This window comes from Haliotis cracherodii, unplaced genomic scaffold, assembly GCF_022045235.1.
Source record: "Haliotis cracherodii isolate W230 unplaced genomic scaffold, xgHalCrac1.p SCAF_11, whole genome shotgun sequence".
In the NCBI taxonomy this organism is placed as follows: domain Eukaryota; kingdom Metazoa; phylum Mollusca; class Gastropoda; order Lepetellida; family Haliotidae; genus Haliotis; species Haliotis cracherodii.
In genome coordinates, this window is record NW_027266266.1 from 44439138 (window position 1) to 44467103 (window position 27966).

The 27966-nt window shown below is 39.0% G+C and overlaps 1 protein-coding gene across 1 annotated transcript; it reads left to right on the forward strand.

Moving 5' to 3' along the window:
- Positions 1-96: 96 nt before the first annotated feature.
- Positions 97-27966, forward strand: LOC139455842 (uncharacterized). Its single transcript, XM_071237389.1, has 8 exons — positions 97-713; positions 1894-1942; positions 21656-21788; positions 22404-22658; positions 26487-26585; positions 26898-26933; positions 27170-27235; positions 27523-27966. Exons 1-8 carry the CDS (start codon positions 173-175, stop codon positions 27697-27699), a joined length of 1356 nt encoding a protein of 451 aa, XP_071093490.1. The 5' UTR covers positions 97-172; the 3' UTR covers positions 27700-27966.

The following is a 27966-nucleotide window of genomic DNA, read 5'->3' on the forward strand; positions in this document are numbered from 1 at the left end:
GAATAACTTGACTCACGGTAGTGAGATAGACTGTAAGGTATCTTTAGAATCGACACAAGGGCAATGAATTGTTTTGGTGGTCCATGGACAAACAAAATGCAGGACTCCAAGTTAATGTTCAGATAGTGCATGCATCCGTTTTCATATATGAACACGTTTTAGATTTTCAGGTATGGAGAATAAGCCAACATGTGAGGAGGACTTTAAAATCTTACAAGAAGGTATTTTGGCAGAGAGAGCAGCAAGGAGAAAAGAAGACTTAGAGAGAAACCCCCTCCATTTTGACATACCTCCACTTCCTGAGGACAAAGACTACCATTTATTTATATCCTATTGTACTGATCAGCCAGATGAAGTGGAGTGGGTTGAGCAACTGGTCACTGCAATGGAAAAGCATTGTGGGCTGACATGCTGTTGGCCAAAACGAGATTTCATTCCTGGTCATGCGATTGGAGCTGAAATACAAAGAGGAATTTTGAAGTCCATGAAGGTCGTGTTCATTCTCTCTCCTGCTGCCATCGAGAGTCAGTGGTGCGAATTTGAACGCAACTTAGCTTTTGGAGTTTCAGTTGAAAACAGAGAAAACCAGATAATTCCAGTCATGTTGAGTGAATGTGATGTTCCAGGAATTTTAAAGACGCTGAATTACATTGATGTTCCTTCCGGTGAAGACTTTGTCTTCAGAATCCGACGCTGTTTTGATGAAGATACTCGTATGTACATGATTTTACTTTTGAAACACAGTTAATGCTATTATAATGCCTTTTGCCTGAATGAATGATACACTATATGTGTGTTGTTTAAATCAAGTCATAGTTCAGGGAATGTACTGAAAACAATATGGATCAATCATGTAATTTCAGATATGCTCCCGATGAATTATGTTTTACATTGTATAAATGGCCCCGTGTTGACTCCGGGTTAGAATAGGTCCCGGCAACCTACTCTGGTCGTACGAGGCGAGTTCGGATGGTCAGACTCGTGTGGTCAGGCTCGTGTGGTCAGGCTCGGGTGGTCAGGCTCGGATGGTCAGGCTCGGGTGGTCAGGCTCGTGTGGTCAGGCTCGGATGGTCAGGCTCCAATGGTCAGGCTCGGATGGCCAGGCTCGGGTGGTCAGGCTCGGGTGGTCAGGCCCGTGTGGTTAGGCTCGTGTGGTCAGGCTCGGGTGGTCAGGCTCGGGTGGTCAGGCCCGTGTGGTCAGGCCCGTGTGGTCAGGCTCGGGTAGTCAGGCTCGGATGGTCAGGCTCGAATGGACAGGCTCGGATGGCCAGGCTCGTGTGGCCAGGCTCGTGTGGTCAGGCTCGGTGACTTCGTTGATTGCCTCTCATCGTACTCTCAGGGCGTGCATCGTTGCTCACAATATCGAGGTTTCGATTGTCTGTTACAGATTCGAATATTTACAGATCGCCGTCACATAGCTGGAATATCGCTGACTGCGGCGTTGAACAACAAACAAACAAACATACAAGCAAAGCATAATGGTATAGCACTGGTAATAATGGCACATCTATATGAACAATTGTTATGACAAAAAATCGTGAAATCATTATTACCAGTGCTTTATCAATATTGCAGTTTGCTTAAAACCTGTATGTTCCACATATAAGTAACAGTGTGAAAAAGTCATTATTAGCAATTATGATGCTTGAGGCATGTGACACGAAATCTACCTGAATTGAACCTTCATTCCTAGTTTCGTTTCTTCGGCTCAGTTATCAGCTAACAGTAGAATGCCTTGCCTATATAAGGTCATAACTCTCTTAAGAGAGTTGGATTCAATGTTCAATGGAATAAACAATCCATTCTTGTTGTGATATCATCCATTCTTAACTACTTCAGGGTAGATTAGTTGAGCAGTCTACTTTCCTTTTAACCTTGCTCTCACTATTTCAGGCGTAATGAAGTATCTAGTTCCTGAAATCGAAGCTAAAGAAAACAGAACAGGTACTGTATTCACGAATACTTCGGTAGACCTCAAATGGTATTTCATGTAATTGATTAATAAATCCTTACTCTTGATATAAGTACATGTATGTGAATAAGGGTGAACTGTATAAATCCTTACACTTGATATAAGTACATGTATGTGAATAAGGGTGAACTGTATGTGAAGTATATATGATATATGCAAGCACCAAATCATTTACATAGTTGACATGTATGTGAATAAGGGTGAACTGTATGTGAAGTATATATGATATATGCATGCACCAAATCATTTACATAGTTGACATGTATGTGAATAAGGGTGAACTGTATATGAAATGAGTATGATATATGCAAGCACCAAATCATTTACATAGTTGACATGTATGTGAATAAGGATGATCTGTATATGAAATATATATGATATATGCAAGCACCAAATCATTTACATAGTTGACATGTATGTGAATAAGGGTGAACTGTATATGAAATGAGTATGATATATGCAAGCACCAAATCATTTACATAGTTGACATGTATGTGAATAAGGATGATCTGTATATGAAATATATATGATATATGCAAGCACCAAATCATTTACATAGTTGACATGTATATGAATAAGGGTGAACTGTATATGAAATATATATGATATATGCAAGCACCAAATCATTTACATAGTTGACATGTATATGAATAAGGGTGAACTGTATATGAAATATATATGATATATCCAAGCACCAAATCATTTACATAGTTGACATGTATGTGAATAAGGATGAACTGTATATGAAATATATATGATATATGCAAGCACCAAATCATTTACATAGTTGACATGTATGTGAATAAGGGTGAACTGTATATGAAATATATATGATATATGCAAGCACCAAATCATTTACATAATTGACATGTATGTGAATAAGGGTGAACTGTATATGAAATATACATGATATATCCAAGCACCAAATCATTTACATAGTTGACATGTATGTGAATAAGGGTGAACTGTATATGAAATATATATGATATATGCAAGCACCAAATCATTTACATAGTTGACATGTATGTGAATAAGGGTGAACTGTATATGAAATATATATGATATATTCAAGCACCAAATCATTTACATAGTTGACATGTATGTGAATAAGGGTGAACTGTATATGAAATATATATGATATATGCAAGCACCAAATCATTTACATAGTTGACATGTATGTGAATAAGGAGGAACTGTGTATGAAATATATATGATATATGCAAGCACCAAATCATTTACATAGTTGACATGTATGTGAATAAGGGTGAACTGTATATGAAATATATATATGATAATTGCAAGCACCAAATCATTTACATAGTTGACATGTATGTGAATAAGGGTGAACTGTATATGAAATGAGTATGATATATTCAAGCACCAAATCATTTACATAGTTGACATGTATGTGAATAAGGGTGAGCTGTATATGAAATATATATGATATATCCAAGCACCAAATCATTTACATAGTTGACATGTATGTGAATAAGGGTGAACTATATTTGAAATGAGTATGATATATGCAAGCACCAAATCATTTACATAGTTGACATGTATGTCAATAATGATGAACTGTATATAAAATATATATGATATATGCAAGCACCAAATCATTTACATAGTTGACATGTATGTGAATAAGCGTGAACTGTATATGAAATGAGTATGATACATGCAAGCACCAAATCATTTATATAGTTGACATGTATGTGAATAAGGGTGAACTGTATATGAAATATATATGATATATGCAAGCACCAAATCATTTACATAGTTGACATGTATGTGAATAAGGGTGAACTGTATATGAAATATATATGATATATCCAAGCACCAAATCATTTACATAGTTGACATGTATGTGAATAAGGGTGAACTGTATATGAAATATATATGATAATTGCAAGCACCAAATCATTTACATAGTTGACATGTATGTGAATAAGGGTGAACTGTATATGAAATATATATGATATATGGAAGCACCAAATCATTTACATAGTTGACATGTATGTGAATAAGGGTGAACTGTATATGAAATATATATGATATATGCAAGCACCAAATCATTTACATAGTTGACATGTATGTGAATAAGGGTGAACTGTATATGAAATATATATGATATATGCAAGCACCAAATCATTTACATAGTTGACATGTATGTGAATAAGGGTGAACTGTATATGAAATAAATATGATATATGCAAGCACCAAATAATTTACATAGTTGACATGTATGTGAATAAGGGTAAACTGTATATGAAATATATATGATATATGCAAGCACCAAATCATTTACATAGTTGACATGTATGTGAATAAGGATGAACTGTATATGAAATATATATGATATATCCAAGCACCAAATCATTTACATAGTTGACATGTATGTGAATAAGGGTGAGCTGTATATGAAATATATATGATATATCCAAGCACCAAATCATTTACATAGTTGACATGTATGTGAATAAGGGTGAACTATATTTGAAATGAGTATGATATATGCAAGCACCAAATCATTTACATAGTTGACATGTATGTCAATAATGATGAACTGTATATAAAATATATATGATATATGCAAGCACCAAATCATTTACATAGTTGACATGTATGTGAATAAGCGTGAACTGTATATGAAATGAGTATGATACATGCAAGCACCAAATCATTTATATAGTTGACATGTATGTGAATAAGGGTGAACTGTATATGAAATATATATGATATATGCAAGCACCAAATCATTTACATAGTTGACATGTATGTGAATAAGGGTGAACTGTATATGAAATATATATGATATATCCAAGCCCCAAATCATTTACATAGTTGACATGTATGTGAATAAGGGTGAACTGTATATGAAATATATATGATAATTGCAAGCACCAAATCATTTACATAGTTGACATGTATGTGAATAAGGGTGAACTGTATATGAAATATATATGATATATGGAAGCACCAAATCATTTACATAGTTGACATGTATGTGAATAAGGGTGAACTGTATATGAAATATATATGATATATGCAAGCACCAAATCATTTACATAGTTGACATGTATGTGAATAAGGGTGAACTGTATATGAAATATATATGATATATGCAAGCACCAAATCATTTACATAGTTGACATGTATGTGAATAAGGGTGAACTGTATATGAAATACATATGATATATGCAAGCACCAAATAATTTACATAGTTGACATGTATGTGAATAAGGGTAAACTGTATATGAAATATATATGATATATGCAAGCACCAAATCATTTACATAGTTGACATGTATGTGAATAAGGATGAACTGTATATGAAATATATATGATATATCCAAGCACCAAATCATTTACATAGTTGACATGTATGTGAATAAGGGTGAGCTGTATATGAAATATATATGATATATGCAAGCACCAAATCATTTACATAGTTGACATGTATGTGAATAAGGGTGAACTGAATATAAAATATATATGATATATGGAAGCACCAAATCATTTACATAGTTGACATTTATGTAAATAAGGGTGAACTGTATATGAAATATATATGATATATGCAAGCACCAAATCATTTACATAGTTGACATGTATGTGAATAAGGGTGAACTGTATATGAAATATATATGATATATGCAAGCACCAAATCATTTACATAGTTGACATGTATGTGAATAAGGGTGAACTGTATATGAAATATATATGATATATGCAAGCACCAAATCATTTACATGGTTGACATGTATGTGAATAAGGGTGAACTGTATATGAAATATATATGATATATCCAAGCACCAAATCATTTACATAGTTGACATGTATGTGAATAAGGGTGAACTGTATATGAAATATATATGATATATGCAAGCACCAAATCATTTACATAGTTGACATGTATGTGAATAAGGGTGAACTGTATATGAAATATATATGATATATCCAAGCACCAAATCATTTACATAGTTGACATGTATGTGAATAACGGTGAACTGTATATGAAATGAGTATGATATATGCAAGCACCAAATCATTTATATAGTTGACATGTATGTGAATAAGGGTGAACTGTATATGAAATATATATGATATATGGAAGCACCAAATCATTTACATAGTTGACATGTATTTGAATAAGGGTGAACTGTATATGAAATATATATGATATATGTAAGCACCAAATCATTTATATAGTTGACATGTATATGAATAAGGGTGAACTGTATATGAAATATATATGATATATGGAAGCACCAAATTATTTACATGGTTGACATGTATGTGAATAAGGGTGAACTGTATATGAAATATATATGATATATGCAAGCACCAAATCATTTACATAGTTGACATGTATGTCAATAATGATGAACTGTATATAAAATATATATGATATATGCAAGCACCAAATCATTTACATAGTTGACATGTATGTGAATAAGGGTGAACTGTATATGAAATATATATGATATTTGCAAGCACCAAATCATTTACATAGTTGACATGTATGTGAATAAGGGTGAACTGTATATGAAATATATATGATATATGCAAGCACCAAATTATTTACATAGTTGACATGTATGTGAATAAGGGTGAACTGTATATGAAATATATATGATATATGCAAGCACCAAATCATTTATATAGTTGACATGTATGTGAATAAGGGTGAACTGTATATGAAATATATATGATATATGGAAGCACCAAATCATTTACATAGTTGACATGTATGTGAATAAAGGTGAACTGTATATGAAATATATATGATATTTGCAAGCCCCAAATCATTTACATAGTTGACATGTATGTGAATAAGGGTGAACTGTATATGAAATATATATGATATATGGAAGCACCAAATCATTTACATAGTTGACATGTATGTGAATAAGGGTGAACTGTATATGAAATATATATGATATATGCAAGCACCAAATCATTTACATAGTTGACATGTATGTGAATAAGGGTGAACTGTATATGAAATATATATGATATTTGCAAGCACCAAATCATTTACATAGTTGACATGTATGTGAATAAGGGTGAACTGTATATGAAATATATATGATATATGCAAGCACCAAATCATTTACATAGTTGACATGTATGTGAATAAGGGTGAACTGTATATGAAATATATATGATATATGAAAGCACCAAATCATTTACATAGTTGACATGTATGTGAATAAGGGTGAACTGTATATGAAATATATATGATATATGCAAGCACCAAATCATTTACATAGTTGACATGTATGTGAATAAGGGTGAACTGTATATGAAATATATATGATATATGCAAGCATCAAATCATTTACATAGTTGACATGTATGTGAATAAGGGTGAACTGTATATGAAATGAGTATGATATATGCAAGCACCAAATCATTTATATAGTTGACATGTATATGAATAAAGGTGAACTGTATATGAAATATATATGATATATGGAAGCCCCAAATCATTCACATGTTTGACATGTATGTGAATAAGGGTGAACTGTATATGAAATATATATGATATATGCAAGCACCAAATCATTTACATAGTTGACATGTATGTGAATAAGGGTGAACTGTATATGAAATATTTATGATATATCCAAGCACCAAATCATTTACATAGTTGACATGTATGTGAATAAGGGTGAACTGTATATGAAATATATATGATATATGCAAGCACCAAATCATTTACATAGTTGACATGTATGTGAATAAGGGTGAACTGTATATGAAATATATATGATATATGGAAGCACCAAGTCATTTACATAGTTGACATGTATGTGAATAAGGGTGAACTATATATGAAATATATATGATATATGCAAGCACCAAATCATTTACATAGTTGACATGTATGTGAATAAGGGTGAACTGTATATGAAATGAGTATGATATATGGAAGCACCAAATCATTTATATAGTTGACATGTATGTGAATAAGGGTGAACTGTATATGAAATATATATGATATATGGAAGCACCAAATCATTTACATGGTTGACATGTATGTGAATAAGGGTGAACTGCATATGAAATATATATGATAATTGCAAGCACCAAATCATTTACATAGTTGACATGTATGTGAATAAGGGTGAACTGTATATGAAATATATATGATATATGCAAGCACCAAATCATTTACATGGTTGAGATGTATGTGAATAAGGGTGAACTGTATATGAAATATATATGATATATGGAAGCACCAAATCATTTACATGGTTGACATGTATTTGAATAAGGGTGAACTGTATATGAAATATATATGATATATCCAAGCACCAAATCATTTACATTGTTGACATGAATGTGAATATGGGTGAACTGTATATGAAATATATATGATACATGCAAACACCAAATCATTTACATAGTTGACATGTATGTGAATAAGGGTGAACTGTATATGAAATATATATGATATATGGAAGCACCAAATCATTTACATAGTTGACATGTATGTGAATAAGGGTGAACTGTATATGAAATATATATGATATATGGAAGCACCAAATCATTTACATAGTTGACATGTATGTGAATAAGGGTGAAGTATATATGAAATATATATGATATATGCAAGCACCAAATCATTTACATAGTTGACATGTATGTGAATAAGGGTGAACTGTATATGAAATATATATGATATATGCAAGCACCAAATCATTTACATAGTTGACATGTATGTGAATAAGGGTGAACTGTATATGAAATATATATGATATATGCAAACACCAAATCATTTACATAGTTGACATGTATGTGAATAAGGGTGAACTGTATATGAAATATATATGATATTTGCAAGCACCAAATCATTTACATAGTTGACATGTATGTGAATAAGGGTGAACTGTATATGAAATATATATGATATATCCAAGCACCAAATCATTTTAATAGTTGACATGTATGTGAATAAGGGTGAACTGTATATGAAATATATATGATATATGCAAGCACCAAATCATTTACATAGTTGACATGTATGTGAATAAGGGTGAACTGTATATGAAATATTTATCCCGCGAGATGCCAAGGAGAGGCACGGGCCACCGAGCCGTTGGTGCCCGTGCCTGTAATAAAACAGAAGATGAGATTGGGTTAAATGGCCGAGGGTGTGCAGGTACTAGTGGGCTACTTAGCTGCTAATTGTATATACCAAAAATGCTACCGTTGCCATGGCCACGCGCGTGGCCGACGGCGATAGCAGCTAGCAACCCAACTGTCAGCTACCGCTTGACAAGACGACTTCCGCCGCCGGGCCCATATACGTGGCAACTGTTAGGTAGCCTTAAGCACGAGTATTAATTTGGAAGCAAGTTAATTTGTTACTAGCAGTGTAGCCCACAAGAACCCCGCACACCTCGACATAGTTTATTGTTGAGACAGGTATTGCATATAATATTCAGATATACAGCTATTAAGAAGTCATGTTTATTTACATATATCAGAATCGTTTAGAAGTATGTACATATATACAAGCGCTCTGAAAACCTATTTTACATATGTACAGGTTTATTTACATATATACAATCCGCTCTGCTGGTACCTGTAATAGAATAAACGCTGAAGAAAAGAAGTGATTAGCATTCCAGGTGAAGAGGACACGTCAGGCTGAAAAGGAAAGAAAAAGGAGTGGCAAGCTGGGTGGGTGGGTGGGTGGGAAAGCGATTAGATACAGTGACACACGTGTGTACTTGGGGAAGGGCTGCTCGCGAATGACGGACTAACAAAGGGCGGGATGATGCTTGCGCGGGATTATTCCCCGGGCACGGTGCCGAGTGGTGGCCCGGGGTGATTGAGTTACGAGGGGTGATTGGGTTACAGACGTAATTAGCCCATGGTTTGGATATGCGCGATAAAGTCATTTAGTAGTTAGTACTAAATGTAATTATCCCGCGATATGCCAAGGAGAGGCACGGGCCACCGAGCCGTTGGTGCCCGTGCCTGTAATAAAACAGAAGATGAGATTGGGTTAAATGGCCGAGGGTGTGCAGGTACTAGTGGGCTACTTAGCTGCTAATTGTATATACCAAAAATGCTACCGTTGCCATGGCCACGCGCGTGGCCGACGGCGATTGCAGCTAGCGCTGCTGGCCTGAGACTGCTACAGCTGTCCGGCCCCCACGGTAGCATATTTAAACGCTACCATTGCTTGGCAACTCCCACGTTGCCAAAAGCAGCTCCACGCTGCTGGCCTAAGTCAGACTGCCGCTGCCCGGCCCCAGGTAGCCGGCCAAAGCAGATCCCACTGCCCGGCCCCATTTGCAAAACCATTGTGCGGCTCCCGCCGCGGACCCAACTGTCAGCTACCGCTTGACAAGACGACTTCCGCCGCCGGGCCCATATACGTGGCAACTGTTTGCCCCAACGTATGTTATTCTACGATTCCCCGGCTGAAAAGTCGGGAAAGACAAGGTTCCCACTGAGAAGCAGGTAACCCCGGAAAGGTTCCCGCTGAAAAGCAGGTAGCCTTAAGCACGAGTATTAATTTGGAAGCAAGTTAATTTGTTACTAGCAGTGTAGCCCACAAGAACCCCGCCACAAAGCACCAGAGTGCTACCCCACACCCACGGCCACGCGATACGCGGAGATAGCATTGTTGCCCGGCTTGCTTATGTACTGAAAGGAAACACTAACCTGTGGAGATAATATCCTTACTGGCGCAAAACGAGCGCCAGGGCATGCAATAAATTGTCCGTAAACACACACAGTCCTTTGTCACTGAGGTGGACGCCCTCCCAGGCGTACCATGTCTTGTCAGATGCCAGGATCTGGGGATGTGGCACTGTTGTACCGCCGAGCTCTTTGACTCGGTTGGTCAGTCGGCGGTTGATATTCTTCCGCATCCCCTCGATCTTTCGTGGATCCCTGGCATCGTGCCAGTAGCGCCTGGGCAGCATTGAGGATACGATGATCTTGGTGTCAGGAAGCTGGAGTTGTATCCGAAGAATTGATGCCACCATGTCAAGGTAGAGTTGGCTGCCTTTGACCGAGCACAGGTCGTTGGAGCCCAGGTGAGGTGAGGTGAAATTGGGTTTAACGTCGCATCCAAGATTATTGCACTTATATAGCGACGTGCATGCACGTGTAAGTGTGTGTGTGGCTGCTTGTACTAGTCCGGACTGATGCCGATTTATAGTGCTAGCTCACTGAGATACCATGCCGCAGTTTAACACGAATACCCCACTCAGACACAGTATACTGACTCCGAGCCGACCAGTCCTTGTTTTAGCCCCTTAATGCCGAGCGCCAGACAGGGTAACAACAAGTACAATCTTTTAACGTCTTTTTGTATGACGCGGCCCGGGATCGAACCCTGGACCTTCCGCTCTCCGGGCGGACGCTCTACCACAAGACCACGGAGGCGGTCAGGAGCCCAGGTGAATGATGAGGGCTCTGGGGCTGCGCCGTGTCGCCTTGACCTGTGCATCCAGAATGGTGTCCAGCTCCTTCCACCTCATCCCCCCTCATGCCAGCCATAGCATCCTCGGTTGGTTCGGGCTGGTGCCCTTCAGGAGCAAGTACTGCCGTGCCCTGGCCATGTAGCTGGATCCCACCATCCAAACTGTAAACAATAAGAAGTGTAGTAAGTACCATGAAAGACTATTTGATTTAATTGTGCAACATTGAATTTGTTGGTAAGCGTATGTAAGCATTGTAGCAATCTGATTTCCACCTGCCGTATTGTTGTATGAGGTGTTCAGGCACCCCGTTCATGGATGCTGATGTGGCTGCCTCAATGCGGAAGGAGTGCGAAGAATAGCAGGCCGTGTTTATGTTGCTGTGTGCTAAGGCCTTTTTTAGGAGTGCCTGGAATTGGTACCTTGTAACGGGGGAATGGTCAAAGTGGACGAATGCATGTTGTGGGCCGGAGGGGCGCGCCTCCAGGTAGTGCTTGATGGCGACTATCGGACATAGCGGATTACCTGGTATAGGTGACATTGTAACTGTTGTCCCCATCCTGTACTGATCAGACTTTGAGTGTGGTAAATGGATTGAAAGCTGCTGGGGGTTGCCCGAGAAGCTTAAATTCTGGATGGCGCAACCTGTTTTTGAGGGTCCAGTTTGGACGAGTTCGCTAACCCTAAAGAAACCGAAGAATGCTGTGCAGTAGACTGCCTTGAACAGCCTGGCTTCATATGCTGATGAGCATACGTGAGGCAGATTGTTGGTTACTACCTGCAGCAGATCTGCAGTGATCGGTTTTCTGGTGTCTGGTCGGCCCGCTGATTTGTGTAAGCCGGTTACAATCTTGCCTACCAGGAAATGGTTTGTACAGTCGGTGAGCCCGTGGAATTTGTGGTGTGAAGACAGCGCTGCAATGTAAGTCTTGACTGTGTTAGGGGAGTGGTGAGTGACTGACAGATAAGCAATAAAGTTTACGACCTGATCCAGCGGGACTGGCCACACCTCTTGTAGCTGGTGTGCGGACCGGAACTGGTGCAAGGCATTGATGCCTGTTTGGTAAGTGGCCCATGTATTAGTAGACAGAGATTGTTGTAGGAGTCTGCCGGCTTCCTGCCTCAGATCAGCCATATGTTGCACGGGATAGGTGTGGGGTTCTGGTCCGCGGCTGGTGCTGCCTCTCGGAAGCGTTTGAGCTGAAACCTCGAGAGAGCATCGGCAATAGTGTTAGCAGTGGAACATACATACTTTGCCTTAAACATAATATTATATCGGAGACACTGCAGGATTAGGCGACGGAGTAGGCTCATCACTCTGGGGGCCTTGGTTGACTGCTTGTTGATTATTGTTACAACGGCTTGGTTGTCGCAGTAAAAGAGGACCTTTTTGTTTGCGAGTTGCTTGCCCCAGATTTGGATGGCCAGTGTGATGGGGAACAGCTCCAGGAGCGTCAAGTCCCGTGTAGTTCCATCCGTCACCCACTGGGGTGGCCATGCGCCGTTAAACCATTTGCCCTGCATGTAGGCCCCAAAGCCGGCGCCACCCGCTGCGTCTGAAAACAGCTGGAGGAAATCGCTGTCCACCCATAGTTGGTCCTGAAACACTGAAATGCCGTTATAACTCGTAAGAAATGTTAACCACATTTGTAGGTCTTCCTTGACCCAGCTGGTAATCCTAATGTGGTGAAATGGTTGCTTACCTTTGCTAAGCAGATCGATTAGCCTGCGGCTGAATGCCCTTGCCATTGGTATAGCCCTGCACATAAAGTTAAGCTTGCCTATGAGGGACTGAAGGGCCCTTTTTGTGACCTTGATGTTACCTGTTGACAGGATGTCTTGGATTTCCCTTGTTGCCGACTGAATGTCGAATTTTGCTAGTAATGCTCCCTTTCCCAGTTGTTGCACCATCTGGGTAGCTTCATCAAATCTGGCGTACACAACGGAGCAGGCCTCTGTGTCTATGAAGTCATTTATAGATTTACCCCTGGGATAGGATAGATGGTGAATTAGACGGAATTCCTCCGCATGCTTACCCAGGTGCTGACCATATCCTGGCTGCTTCTTGGGCACCAGGCCTATTAGAGATACTTGGAGGTTGTCTAGAGGGGTGTCCTTGAAGGGGCCCGCCATCCTGCCAAGGTCGACTTCCTTTTGTAGTTTTTGTTTCACGTAGCCTGCCGTATCTTGGTGTGTGGCTGATCGCAAGTTTCGTGCCAGGCGACCCGTGCGGCTTCCCTGGAACTCGAGCTTAAAGCCAAAGCTAAAACCTACCCATAAATAATTTGCATCTCTGTAATTGACCCTAGCATATTGGCGTAACCAGGGTGCCATTTCATTGAGATCCACGGGGGAAGGGGCCACTGAATTTACCTGCCTTGCCGGCTGGTTTTCTGTTAGGAAAGGGCTGATTGGGCTTGTATGGGGTCGGTTGGACCCCATTCCCTCGAAAGCAGGTCCTAGAGCTATGGGAATGTTTGCCACACTTACCGCATTTGTGAGTGTACTAACAGTTGACCCTGCTACAGCCAAATTTATTGAAATCCCAGCATACCTGACTGGCGATGTCCCCCTGTACGCGTGTCATTGCGCCCCGTCCGCCTGATTCTGGTTGTAGTACCGGCTGTGTTACCATGTACTTCAGCCACAACTCCCCGTCGATGTTGTCCCAGCGTCGTGAGGGGTCCCTTGACATTCTGTGTCGGAATTGTTGGTCGTAGGTTGACCAGGCATCCCCCCCGAATCGAAGTGCCGCCGTTCTTATGGTTTCCATGTAGGACAGCAACCCCTGGGTTGTGCGGACCTCGGAGTGCTTACTAACGTAAGTACACATGAAAATGTGGAAAGCTGAAGTCCAGCTTGCCAGGGACAGGCGCTTTGGTTGCTGTTTTATTGGTTTAAAAATTACCTTACCTGAGGAGTCATACGCCATGGTAATCGTACCGTCCTCGTGACTTCCCTCGGTGTTTGGTAGTATTGTGCCGAGGTCGACATACTCGCCACGCCAGATTTTTTCCCTCACCTGTTGTTTGACGTGTGCGTCTATTCCGTCCGCACGGAAGGAAAGGAAATCCCCGTATCCGGCGATGTGATTGGCTGGGGCCGCGTCACCGTCGGCCTCGTTGTGCGCATCGGGGATTCTCCCTATGTTGGGCGAAATGGCGGGAGAACTAAAACCAAGCCTTACCTGTTGGTTTGCGCTAACCGGGCCGGGCGCTGAATGTTCCAGCAACTGGAGTATTTTTCCCAGTTGCTCGTTTACCAGGGTAGCCGAGTTGGCAACCTGCGCGGCATTTACAAGCTGCGCCGATTGTACGTTAATTCTGTTGCCACCTTCGATATTTCCGTAATTGGCAGACTCACCATCAGCTGTTGTCTCCTGTACAATGTGTACTCCCGGGGTTTGTCTTCTGGTTGTCCTGGCCTGCTTGGCTCCCCTCACAAGCTTGTGGTTGACGGTTGCTCTTCTCTGGGGAGGCATCACGAAAAGTCGGGGTGGTGAGTTGGTATTCCACAAGCGTAAATTGTCCCGAGGGTGAAGTTCGGGAGTAGAGCGGAATAAATGCGATACGGCGAGTGCTGAAATAGATGGTATTCAAAGCGTAATCGGCGAAACGGTCGCGATTGTGTAAATGCGATACGGCGAGTGTTGGAATAGATGGTATTTGTAATGATAAGTGTTAATGTCAACAGAAGTCCATTAATCTATATTAAGTAGTCATACCCAAGCAGTATCTAGCAGCTAAGCCAACGAGAGTGCTCCCCCTTGAGTAGTAACAAGATGGCCACCATGCTGACCACATGGTCTGAATAAAAGGGCTTTTTAACACGAAGTACCTTTCTTCAGTTATTGTTACAAACCACTACATGGTGTCAGAAGTAAGTCTACCCATCAAAGAAGTTACTGACAACAATAATGAATAACTTGGAGCCTCCCAAACCTTTGGAACTTGCTGGAAATGTGAGTGAAAACTGGCGCCGTTTCAAGCAAGCATGGGAATGCTACTACACCATTACTGTTGATGGTAAAAACAAACCTGATGTATACAAGTCATCTTTATTGCTGCATTGCATTGGAGAAAATGCCAGAGAAGTATTTAATTCTTTTGAATGGGCTGAAGAGGAAGATAAACAGAAAGTTGAAAAAATCTTAGAAAAATTTGAGCTGTCAGGTGAAAGCCATCATGGATCTTCAGAAACCCACAGAAAAGAAGGAACTGCAACGGTTCCTTGGGATGGTTAATTACCTAGGAAGGTACATTCAAGACCTCTCAACAAAATCAGCACCACTTAGGCAGCTGTTGGAAAAAGACAGTCATTGGTCTTGGTCTCATGAACAGGACAAATCATGGGAAGAACTTCGAAGCCTCATCTCACAAAGACCGGTTCTTCAATTCTATGATACCAAGAAACCCATCAAAGTGTCTACAGATGCATCAAAACATGGACTTGGTGCCATACTGCTGCAACAACATGAAGATGCATGGATGCCAGTAGCATATGCGTCAAGGGCGATGACCACTGCAGAGACTCACTACGCACAGATCGAGAAGGAAGCACTAGCAATGTGTTTTGGAGCTGAACGGTTCCATCAATATGTGTATGGGAGAAAGTTTCTCGCAGAAACTGACCATAAACCACTGATTCCCATCTTCAAGAAAGCTCTGAATGACTGTCCTCCACGTATTCAACGTTTCCGTCTTCGAAAGCAGAAATATGACATGGAGGTAATGTACACTCCTGGTCGAGAGATGTATGCAGCAGATACCCTGTCAAGGAACTTTCCTAGTGATCAATCACCCACCAGTACAACTGAAGCAGATGTACAAATGTATGTTGACAGTATCTTGTCAACAGTGCAGGTGTCAACCGACAGATTCGCACAGATCAGAGCAGAAAGCAACATAGATCAAGAAATGACAGCTCTAAAAGCAATCATCTTGACAGGTTGGCCTAATGAACATTCACAGTGCCCAAGAAACCTGGATGATTTCTGGAATTATCGAGATGAACTTTCATGTATTGACGGAGTAGTCTTCAAAGGCAACCGCATCGTCGTTCCCAAAGGTATGCGGAAACTGATGTTGCAGAAAATACATGCAGGACATCTGGGTCAAGAAAAATGCAAGCAGAGAGCTAGAGAAGTTCTATTCTGGCCTCGAATGAATCATGACGTAGATGTCATGGTAAGTGGATGTGAGACGTGCTTGAACTATCGTCATCGTCATCAACCTGAACCACTATCACCTCACCCAGTAGCTACTCAGCCATGGCAGTATGTCTCCACTGATCTTTTTGAACTCTACTCAAAAGACTATCTTTTAGTTGTGGACGCATACTCTAACTTCCCAGAAGTCATTGCTTTGCCAAATCAGTCCAGCCAAGCCGTCATCAAAGCACTACGATCCATATTTGCCAGACATGGTTCACCAGTTGAACTGTTCAGTGATAACGGACCATGTTATGCAAGTGCAGAATTTGCAGATTTTGCTGTTGAATGGGACTTTAAACACTCTACATCTAGTCCTAAATACCCCCAGTCAAACGGTCTTGCAGAACGCACAGTCCAGACTGTCAAAAACATCTTGAAAAAGTGCATTGACAGTGGGGAAGATCCTCATCTAGGACTGCTCGCCTATCGTACCACACCTCTAGCTGGTAGTTTCTCTCCGTCACAGCTGTTAATGAATCGGACAATCAGGTCCAATCTCCCACTGAAGAAAGATCTCCTTCAGTCAAGTACACCTGATCCAGATCAAGTCATCAAACACAAGCTGGTTTCGAAAGAGGAACAAAAGTACTACTTCGACCAGAAAGCATCTCCTCTACCTCTACCCCAGTTAGAACCAGGTAGCAGTGTGAGAGTTTATCGAGACACAAATAATGACTGGAAAACAAAAGGTAAAATAGTGCAAAAGGTAGCACCAAGATCCTACCTTGTGCAAACAGAGGGAGGTGGAAGACTGAGACGAAATCGCCGTGATCTCCTCCTTACTCCTCATGACAACACACCTCGCATTACAACTAACCAGCCTGCAACAACTACAACTTGCTTGACAACTCCCGAAGCACAGCAGAGAGGTACTACAACACGATCTGGCCGAGTCATCAACAAGCCATCTCGTCTGATCGAAACCGAGTGATGTGTGAATTCTGAACTGTTAAAGTTTCATGTTTCGGAAGTTGATTTTCAGTAGACAAGGTTTTTGTCAGAGACTTTAATTGAGTTTAGTTTAAGTTCTAAAGTTAAGAGAATGGCAAGCCATCATAAATGTGCAAACTGAATGACAAGAAGAGACACTCATCAGGAAGGAACTGAACATGATCAATTTGACATGATGTGTCATTTTAAGCACTCATTCAAAGCGTAATCGGCGAAACGTTCGCGACTGGGTACAAAGGAAACGTAAAATGGGAAAGCGATTAGATACAGTGACACACGTGTGTACTTGGGGAAGGGCTGCTCGCTCATGACGGACTAACAAAGGGCGGAATGATGCTTGCGCGGGATTATTCCCCGGGCACGGTGCCGAGTGGTGGCCCGGGGTGATTGAGTTACGAGGGGTGATTGGGTTACAGACGTAATTAGCCCATGGTTTGGATATGCGCGATAAAGTCATTTAGTAGTTAGTACTAAATGTAAATATGATATATGCAAGCACCAAATCATTTACATAGTTGACATGTATGTGAATAAGGATGAACTGTATATGAAATATATATGATATATCCAAGCACCAAATCATTTACATAGTTGACATCTATGTGAATAAGGATGAACTGTATATGAAATATATATGATATATGCAAGCACCAAATCATTTACATAGTTGACATGTATGTGAATAAGGGTGAACTGTATATGAAATATATATGATATATGCAAACACCAAATCATTTACATAGTTGACATGTATGTGAATAAGGGTGAACTGTATATGAAATATATATGATATATCCAAGCCCCAAATCATTTTAATAGTTGACATGTATGTGAATAAGGGTGAACTGTATATGAAATATATATGATATATGGAAGCACCAAATCATTTACATAGTTGACATGTATGTGAATAAAGGTGAACTGTATATGAAATATATATGATATATCCAAGCCCCAAATCATTTTAATAGTTGACATGTATGTGAATAAGGGTGAACTGTATATGAAATATATATGATATATGCAAGCACCAAATCATTTACATTGTTGACATGTATGTGAATAAGGGTGAACTGTATATGAAATATATATGATAATTGCAAGCACCAAATAATTTACATAGTTGACATGTATGTGAATAAGGTTGAACTGTATATGAAATATATATGATATATACAAGCACCAAATCATTTACATAGTTGACATGTATGTGAATAAGGGTGAACTGTATATGAAATATATATGATATATGCAAGCACCAAATCATTTACATAGTTGACATGTATGTGAATAAGGATGAACTGTATATGAAATGAGTATGATATATGCAAGCACCAAATCATTTATATAGTTGACATGTATATGAATAAGGGTGAACTGTATATGAAATATATATGATATATGCAAGCACCAAATCATTTACATAGTTGACATGTATGTGAATAAGGATGAACTGTATATGAGATATATATGATATATGCAAGCACCAAATCATTTACATAGTTGACATGTATGTGAATAAGGGTGAACTGTATATGAAATATATATGATATATCCAAGCACCAAATCATTTACATAGTTGACATGTATGTGAATAAGGGTGAACTGTATATGAAATATATATGATATATGCAAGCACCAAATCATTTACATAGTTGACATGTATGTGAATAAGGGTGAACTGTATATGAAATATATATGATATATGCAAGCACCAAATCATTTACATAGTTGACATGTATGTGAATAAGGGTGAACTGTATATGAAGTATATATGATATATGCAAGCACCAAATCATTTATATAGTTGACATGTATGTGAATAAGGGTGAACTGTATATGAAATATATATGATATATGCAAGCACCAAATCATTTACATAGTTGACATGTATGTGAATAAGGGTGAACTGTATATGAAATATATATGATATTTGCAAGCACCAAATCATTTACATAGTTGACATGTATATGAATAAGGGTGAACTGTATATGAAATATATATGATATATCCAAGCACCAAATCATTTACATAGTTGACATGTATGTGAATAAGGGTGAACTGTATATGAAATATATATGATATATGCAAGCACCAAATCATTTACATAGTTGACATGTATGTGAATAAGGGTGAACTGTATATGAAATATATATGATATTTGCAAGCACCAAATCATTTACATAGTTGACATGTATATGAATAAGGGTGAACTGTATATGAAATATATATGATATATCCAAGCACCAAATCATTTACATAGTTGACATGTATGTGAATAAGGGTGAACTGTATATGAAATATATATGATATATGCAAGCACCAAATCATTTACATAGTTGACATGTATGTGAATAAGGGTGAACTGTATATGAAATATATATGATATATCCAAGCACCAAATCATTTACATAGTTGACATGTATGTGAATAAGGGTGAACTGTATATGAAATATATATGATATATGGAAGCACCAAATCATTTACATAGTTGACATGTATGTGAATAAGGGTGAACTGTATATGAAATATATATGATATATGCAAGCACCAAATCATTTACATAGTTGACATATATGTGAATAAGGGTGAACTGTATATGAAGTATATATGATATATGCAAGCACCAAATCATTTATATAGTTGACATGTATGTGAATAAGGGTGAACTGTATATGAAATATATATGATATATGCAAGCACCAAATCATTTACATAGTTGACATGTATGTGAATAAGGGTGAACTGTATATGAAATGAATATGATATATACAAGCACCAAATCATTTACATAGTTGACATGTATGTGAATAAGGGTGAACTGTATATGAAATGAATATGATATATACAAGCACCAAATCATTTACATAGTTGACATGTATGTGAATAAGGGTGAACTGTATATGAAATATATATGATATATCCAAGCACCAAATCATTTACATAGTTGACATGTATGTGAATAAGGGTGAACTGTATATGAAATATATATGATATATGCAAGCACCAAATCATTTACATAGTTGACATGTATGTGAATAAGGGTGAACTGTATATGAAATGAATATGATATATACAAGCACCAAATCATTTACATAGTTGACATGTATGTGAATAAGGGTGAACTGTATATGAAATATATATGATATATCCAAGCACCAAATCATTTACATAGTTGACATGTATGTGAATAAGGGTGAACTGTATATGAAATATATATGATATATGCAAGCACCAAATCATTTACATAGTTGACATGTATGTGAATAAGGGTGAACTGTATATGAAATATATATGATATATGCAAGCACCAAATCATTTACATAGTTGACATGTATGTGAATAAGGGTGAACTGTATATGAAATATATATGATAATTGCAAGCACCAAATCATTTACATAGTTGACATGTATGTGAATAAGGGTGAACTGTATATGAATCGCTGCAAAATTTAAACTATGTAAATGATGTGGTGCTTGCATCGAACAGGTTTCCGGACACGACAATGCTCCAATCACCACGCCGCCGTGATATTGCTGGAATATTGCTAAAATCGGCGTAAAACCATACTCACTCACTCCAATCACAACGAGTCTGATCTGTGTTATTGTATCAGTGTTGTCCCGATCGTAGGAGTTACTAAAGGTCTACATACAAGTATATAGCAAACACACAATCTGTTAATGTGAAAGGATAACCTCAGTTTGGTGAAACCCACGAGTACCAGCTACGTGCAAAAGATCAAGACACAATAAGGCACCACACATGTGCTCGTGGGCATCACCAAAGTGGTAAACGTCAAAGATCTGATTTCCTCGCACGTCAAGCAGATACCCCATGATATAACTTAAATACAGTTCAAATTGGCGTTTAACCTAACCAACTCACTACAAATAGAGATTAAATGTCATGAACGTCTCTACTTACCATAAGATGGTTAAAGCACCTATTTTCCGTATGACATATGTGTGCCCACGTTTATTGCGAGGGGACATACATACTGGCAAGAAACAATGAATATAAACAACTCCGCTAGACAAGTGTCCCGAATCACATTTATTATCTTTTGATGGAACGTTGAACGGACTGATTGTCAGAATCAGTGGTGAAAAAAATATGAAGTCTGTATGCAGAGGGCCTGCGTGGTCATTTCGAGACCTTGACCTACATCAAAGGTTGAAGCTTCGCCAACTTGGTAGCAAGGTGATTATTAAATGAAACATTCAACATATTAACAGTCGCCCATATTTCACACGACATGCACCAGTGGAAGTAGAAATGACAAACTCTCAAAATAAAGTTTTAAAACTTAGTTTCACTAACTTGTAATTACCTAACGGTATTACTACTCTTACTAATATCAATGCCATACTCAACTAATACTACTATTTCTACTACACGTCTAATACTTGTCGTAAGAGACGACTAACGGGACCGGCTGGGCAACCTCGCTGACTTGGTTGATGCATGTCATTGTATCCCAATTGCGTGGATCGATGCGCATGCTGTCAATCACTGGATTGTCTGGTCCAGACTCCATTATTTACAGTCCGCCGTCATATAACTGAAATATTGCAGTGTGCGGCGTTAAACAACAAACAAACAAAACTAAAACCAAACACTAATGCTATACACTACACTTCACACTAACCTATACACTATAACTACAGCTAATACGTCTACGATCTGCATCACTGTTGACTTTCAGACATTAATCTGACTCTTTGGGGTTTAACTGGAATACTTTCAAACAAACGTGAAACCAAAGTCTAATACTTACAATACACTAACGTTGTTGATAGATCCCTTTCATTTCAGTTTGCGGAAAGAGCATATTATGAAGCGAAGAATGTCATCAACAAATCAGCGAGTATGAAGTACTTCTCACTCAGAAGTCGGTTTTGGAGTCTGTGCGGCATTGGTTTAGTGTTGTGGTTTTTATTCATAACATTCATTGTCGCAATAGTTCACACGGAAGTGAATCCTTTATTTGATGCCACATTTATGTGGTTTGGGCTCGTACCAGGACTGACGATAACACACATGATAAGCTGGGTCGTTCTGTACCGCTGGGTGAGTACATTATCAATAAACAACAAATTGATAATTAAATTAAAACCACAATTAATTTGCAATGTGCCTTTGATTTGAACTGTGGGTTTATGTGGTGACTTTGACATTTGGCGACTAGAACTTGATCAGTGTTTATATGTGTTTCCTTATCATGTAAATGACCTTTCTGTTGGCCCCTCGATATCATTCGTCTCACAGAAAGTCACATGAATGATGCTTGTGTTTGTATTAACCAGTTAGTTAGAATAGTTTTCTAACTTAATTCACGTTTACATATCTACAAATTGAACACGATTCCTTGAACGGTATCCGTGCTCGTTTCACCGAAGTGGTAAACGTCTGAAACCTGCATCACTTCAGGTTTTCCTCCCACATTAAGCTAACACGCCGTTATATAACTGGAAAATACTGTTAAAAGTAGCGTTTTAAACACAACTCACTCATTTACTCAATTGAATGGTATAAACGGTATTGTTCAAAATAGTTATTTTCACTGATCGGTGGAAATCTATCGTTTAATATTGTGTTCCGTACTGTGTAAACTAGCTACTGAAGTTACATGCCACCTTCTATGTTATTATTATGGAGCCGCAATCATGTTATGACAGAGATTTCTTATGAATACGGAAAGGGTTTATCGCTTTCTTGAAAGAGGCCTGCTTATTTCATCTTATAAAGTCAGTGTTTATCACTGAAATCAAGTCTTTGAAAGGCATTTAAAAGTGATACACAAGGAAGAGAATTTATTGATGTCAACTTCTTGGGACTTATTGCTTTGATCTTTGTCGGTGCTAATTATCTGGCTGGCTTCCATTTGCCCATTGCTTTATCCATTCTTTCACCTATCAGCGCTAATTACCCCCGGCCTCCCTTTTGCCCAATGCCCATTGCCCATAACGAAGCAGTGATAATTTAAGCCCTGGCTTCCAGTTGTCGATTGCTATTTCCCTTATATTTCCTATCAGTGCTAATAACCCCGGCCTCCCGTTTGCCCAATGTATATTGCTCATTACGAAGCAGTCATAATTTAAGCCCTGGCTTCCAGTTGTCGATTGCTAATTCCATTCCACCCCAAGTAACATTGCATGAAAAGTTGTCATATAAATACCTGGTATTTTTGTCAAAGTATCTAAAATTTAACATTACCTTGTCCGGAAAAATTAAATTTGATGATAAAAAAACCCAAAACAGATGACAATAAAACCGATCCCCCAAAAGCATCACGGCAACGGCCATGGTAACCCGATGCACGTTTGAGTTCCGTGCAAATTAAAATGCACATGCGTTCCCCTATTTCTTGGCCTACATTTCTTGGCCCCGAGATGGGATAACATTCATTCCTTATATATATATTATTCTGAAAAGTGTTTGTAGAGGGGCCTGGGTTGGTAGGGGAATGGAAGGGGAGGGTGAGGGGACAGGAGAGGGGGGGGGGGGGGGGGGGGGGGGGGGCACATAGAGGAGGGGTTGGGGGGTAGGTAATAGGGGATTTTTGGATTTAAGGGTCCTTAATGGGTTAATTTTGTATTTGAGGGCTCCAAAGACTATGTGTGTAGGTAGTGTAGTGGCTTTAAACGTGAGGAATAGTGTTCTTCTGTCTGGTATGGGTGTTCTGTTGTTAATGCTTTTGTAGTTTGTAATTTCAGGTTGTGTTTGGAGTTGATTTGCTGTGTGTATGTATTCCAATATATCTTCCTGTGTGTCCCTGTGATCTATGTATATGACCCCTTGTATTGATGTAAGCCATTTTGGAGTTTGCCATGTGATGATGTTTAGACCGTCTATAATTGGATGTCTGCGAGCTTGATTTAGTGTATCTTGCGATGGGAATGTGACCTTGAACCCTCTGCCGCATCTGTTGACGTATTTGTATGTCATTTGGGGTTTTTGGAGGCAGAGGGCAAACTTGTTATTTGAGAAAGTGTCGTTTAGTGGTGTGGATGTGGTTGAGAAGGCTAGTAATATAAATTTTATTTGGGTGGGTGCTGTTGCCTGGGCGGTAGTTGAAGTGGAGGGTGGTGTTTGTTTGGCGCATAATATTTTGGGTTGTTTGGGGTGAGTCTGAAGGGGAGTGGTGTGGGCGCTTGGTGGGTTTTGGGGCTGGGGGTTTGGGGGCTGGTTTTGTTTTGTTGGTGGGTGGTTGAGGGGGGTGGGGGGTAGGGGGGGTTGAGTGCTTGGGGAGGTGATGTTACTATGGGGGTGATCGAAAGAGAATTTTTGGAAATCGAGCCCAAAGGCGAAGGGGACAGGGTTTTGGCTGTGTGTGGGCGTAAGTCCTGGGAAATGGGTATCTGAATGTATGGGTGTTGTGAAAATGGAGTCTGTATGAGGGGACGTGGGTGTAGGGGTTGTGGATGTCATTTGGGCTAGATGACAACAATGAATGGATGATATGACACTGGGGGGTGAAAAAACAATAGATAAAATAGAATAGTTAGTGAGAAGTTAAGCTTTAAATCAATATAATCAATAAGGATTTAATGTGAGACTATAAGTAAATTAGAGGGGAGGGGAGATAGAAAAGGAGACTTAGCGACTCGTGAGATGAGACCCGTATTGTCCGTGGGGTGGCTCTAGGGGGTGAGGCGATCGACAAGATGGCTGCCGGCTGCCGGCTTGGTAAGTGTCCGATCCCACTGGATTTGGTTTGTTCGAGATCCCAGTAGAGGAAAAAGTGAGATAGATATACTCTGTGAACTCTATATGCTCTATATAGTTATCCGCTGCATATTTGCGATCCTTACCCCAACAAGGACTATGAATGAACAATCTGTAACCTGTTAACGTGTAACTTGTGACGAACCATGCAGTTGCTTATCCCTATTTAAATCCCATTGAGCACATGTGGAGCGAGATTCAAAGTCGGCTGAATGACGTCCGACCAAGGCCGACAACTGCAGCTGAACTGCGTCAGGCGTTCCTCAGAGTGTGCGCTCAAGTGCCTATGGCCTTCATCAACCGCCTAATCCATTCCATCGTTGCACGGCAGTCATCAATGCACATGTCGGACACAGGAGATACTGACTTGTGATGCCATTTTCTCAGAGACTGGTGTTGTAATATCACTTTAAGAACATTTGACACTTTAATTTCAACCCTGATGAACAGTTTTGCCAAGTTTCATCTTTTTAATATGTCTAGATCTCAAAGTATGTTTACAGTGTTTTGACAAATATGGTTTCTCATATATCTATGCATGTTGACGTTTCTTTTGCAGTTCAGTATATTTCCAATCAGTGCTAATTACCCCCGGCCTCCGGTTTGCCCAATGTCCATTGCCAATTACCATTCAGTGATAATTTAAGCCCTGGCTTCCAGTTATCCATACTACCAGCGCTAACTACTGTAAAGTGTTGGCTTCCATTGTCTATTGCTTATCACCTATCAGCGCCAATTATCTTTTGCTTCCCTTATTAAGGTTCCACTTTTTGTTATCTTATAACTTTTGTTGTTCTTACATGTTCATATGTATACTGTCTGCCTCTTAGCATTCATTCACCTGATGGAGAAGTAAGCATATACTCCGAAACATTGTTTTCCTTATAATATAGAAGTTGACATCCATAATTTCTCTTCCGTATTTCCTGCAATGTTTCTGCGCATTTGATCTACTATTTAGATGTGATGAAAACCTTTCACACATTTGGGAGTTATTTTCGGGAAACTAATCTCGTGTTGACCATGTGACCATGTTGACCATATCATTATTGATTTAAGTGACAGTTACACTTTATCAGTTCGTGGGAATTCATAATATAAACAGTTAGAAACTGTAATTTTTCCATACATTTAATCATCAAAGCCTAAAAGTATTATGTTTTGTTACAGAAAGTCAGGAAAGTAGTGAAATGGGTTCGAAGATATAGCCTTGAGCATATTTTGGAAACGAACATCTTTGTGAACTTTCAATTGACCAACTCGCCAAGTGTATCCTTTGCTTCGATTGTTAATTCCAGAAACTTAAAACCGAAAGTTTCACGACTGTAAAGCGGCCTAAGGCCTGCGACTGTCATTATTCTTGTCCATTAACATGTACTGAAAATCGCTCTGTGAAACGGGGTCTGGTTGGTTGAACTGAGGTATCAAATATGTATTATGTGTTGGGTGTTTGGGCAGTGAAAAGATATATTCTGAATCCCTCGTGATATGGCCTGAAAGTTGATTTTGTACATATTAACTTAGTCATATTTCAATACTTGGAAATGGTAAAGAACAATGTTTTCCTGACAACAGCTTCAGATACGAATAATGTACTACAACATCAAGCCTTGTCTGGTGAGTTTTTCCACATACCACGATCTAATTAGATGGGATTGTCAGGCTCTGTGACCTGGCTTTTACAGAGACGTTGCTAGGAAATTGATAAGGTCGAGGATTACATCACAATTTTAGGCATTAATATTGAATATTTTGTTTTGGGAGTATTTAACAAAAATAACAGTTATAATGGTCTTTTTAGAAAACAAGGAATTCATCATGTGCCTTAATATAACGCCATTAATTGTCAACAGGATTACATCTGTGGTATTGTGTACAGAAAACTCGAAGAAGAAACTGACAATCGCGTGGACAAAAAGGTAATATATGGTAACATTGTGTGGGCGTAGTACTCTAAGGGTGCGATCTAAAAGTAATGGTCAAACTCCTTACTCGACGCTTTGAAGAACCTGGGTCCCCCCACGAAAGGTGTAAAGCATGTTTTTGATACCACCACCGCAAAATGCCTTGGATAATGCTAAAAGCGGCGTTAAACCAAACGCACTTATAATATCTTTCAATTGGAATAGTTAATTGATTCTATTCAACTTATTTAAAGAAATCGTTTATTTTACATATTCTAATAATATGCTTATTGTTTCTTCAGGAAATGGCTCGAATCACCGGAAGGCGCATGATGTTTTCCTTCATTGAAAACAATTTTGACCACATTTATGAATCCAATACTTGGACAACTATTGTAAACAGACACCCTACCTGTTTCAGAAATAGATGCATTTGCGAAGAACTGGAAAAGAATATGTTGCGGAACAGAGAAAAATAAGATTGTGAAATGGATTGTTTTGACTTCTATCTGCGACATATTGTTTTTTTCTAATTTCTTTACTTTGTTCTTTGACATAATTTCAATTCTGTATATACAGAGAGTATTAGCTGAGTGTGTTTCCGTATCGTAAATGTTATACATTAGAAAAAAGCAATTATATCATGCGAGCCTTTGGCGATCATAATACCTATTTTGTATTCCATATGTACGTGTATTACGGTACGGAAACACACGAGGGCATGAAGTTTTCTCATATAATGTCCT

Excerpts from the sequence above, each read along its gene's own strand:
- LOC139455842 (XM_071237389.1), top strand. The coding sequence starts at position 173 with ATGGAGAATAAGCCAACATGTGAGGAGGACTTTAAAATCTTACAAGAA. Across the intron at positions 22,659-26,486 it reads GGGTCGTTCTGTACCGCTGG|AAAGTCAGGAAAGTAGTGAA; the intron begins GTGAGTACATTA and ends GTTTTGTTACAG. Across the intron at positions 26,586-26,897 it reads AATTGACCAACTCGCCAAGT|ATACGAATAATGTACTACAA; the intron begins GTATCCTTTGCT and ends CAACAGCTTCAG.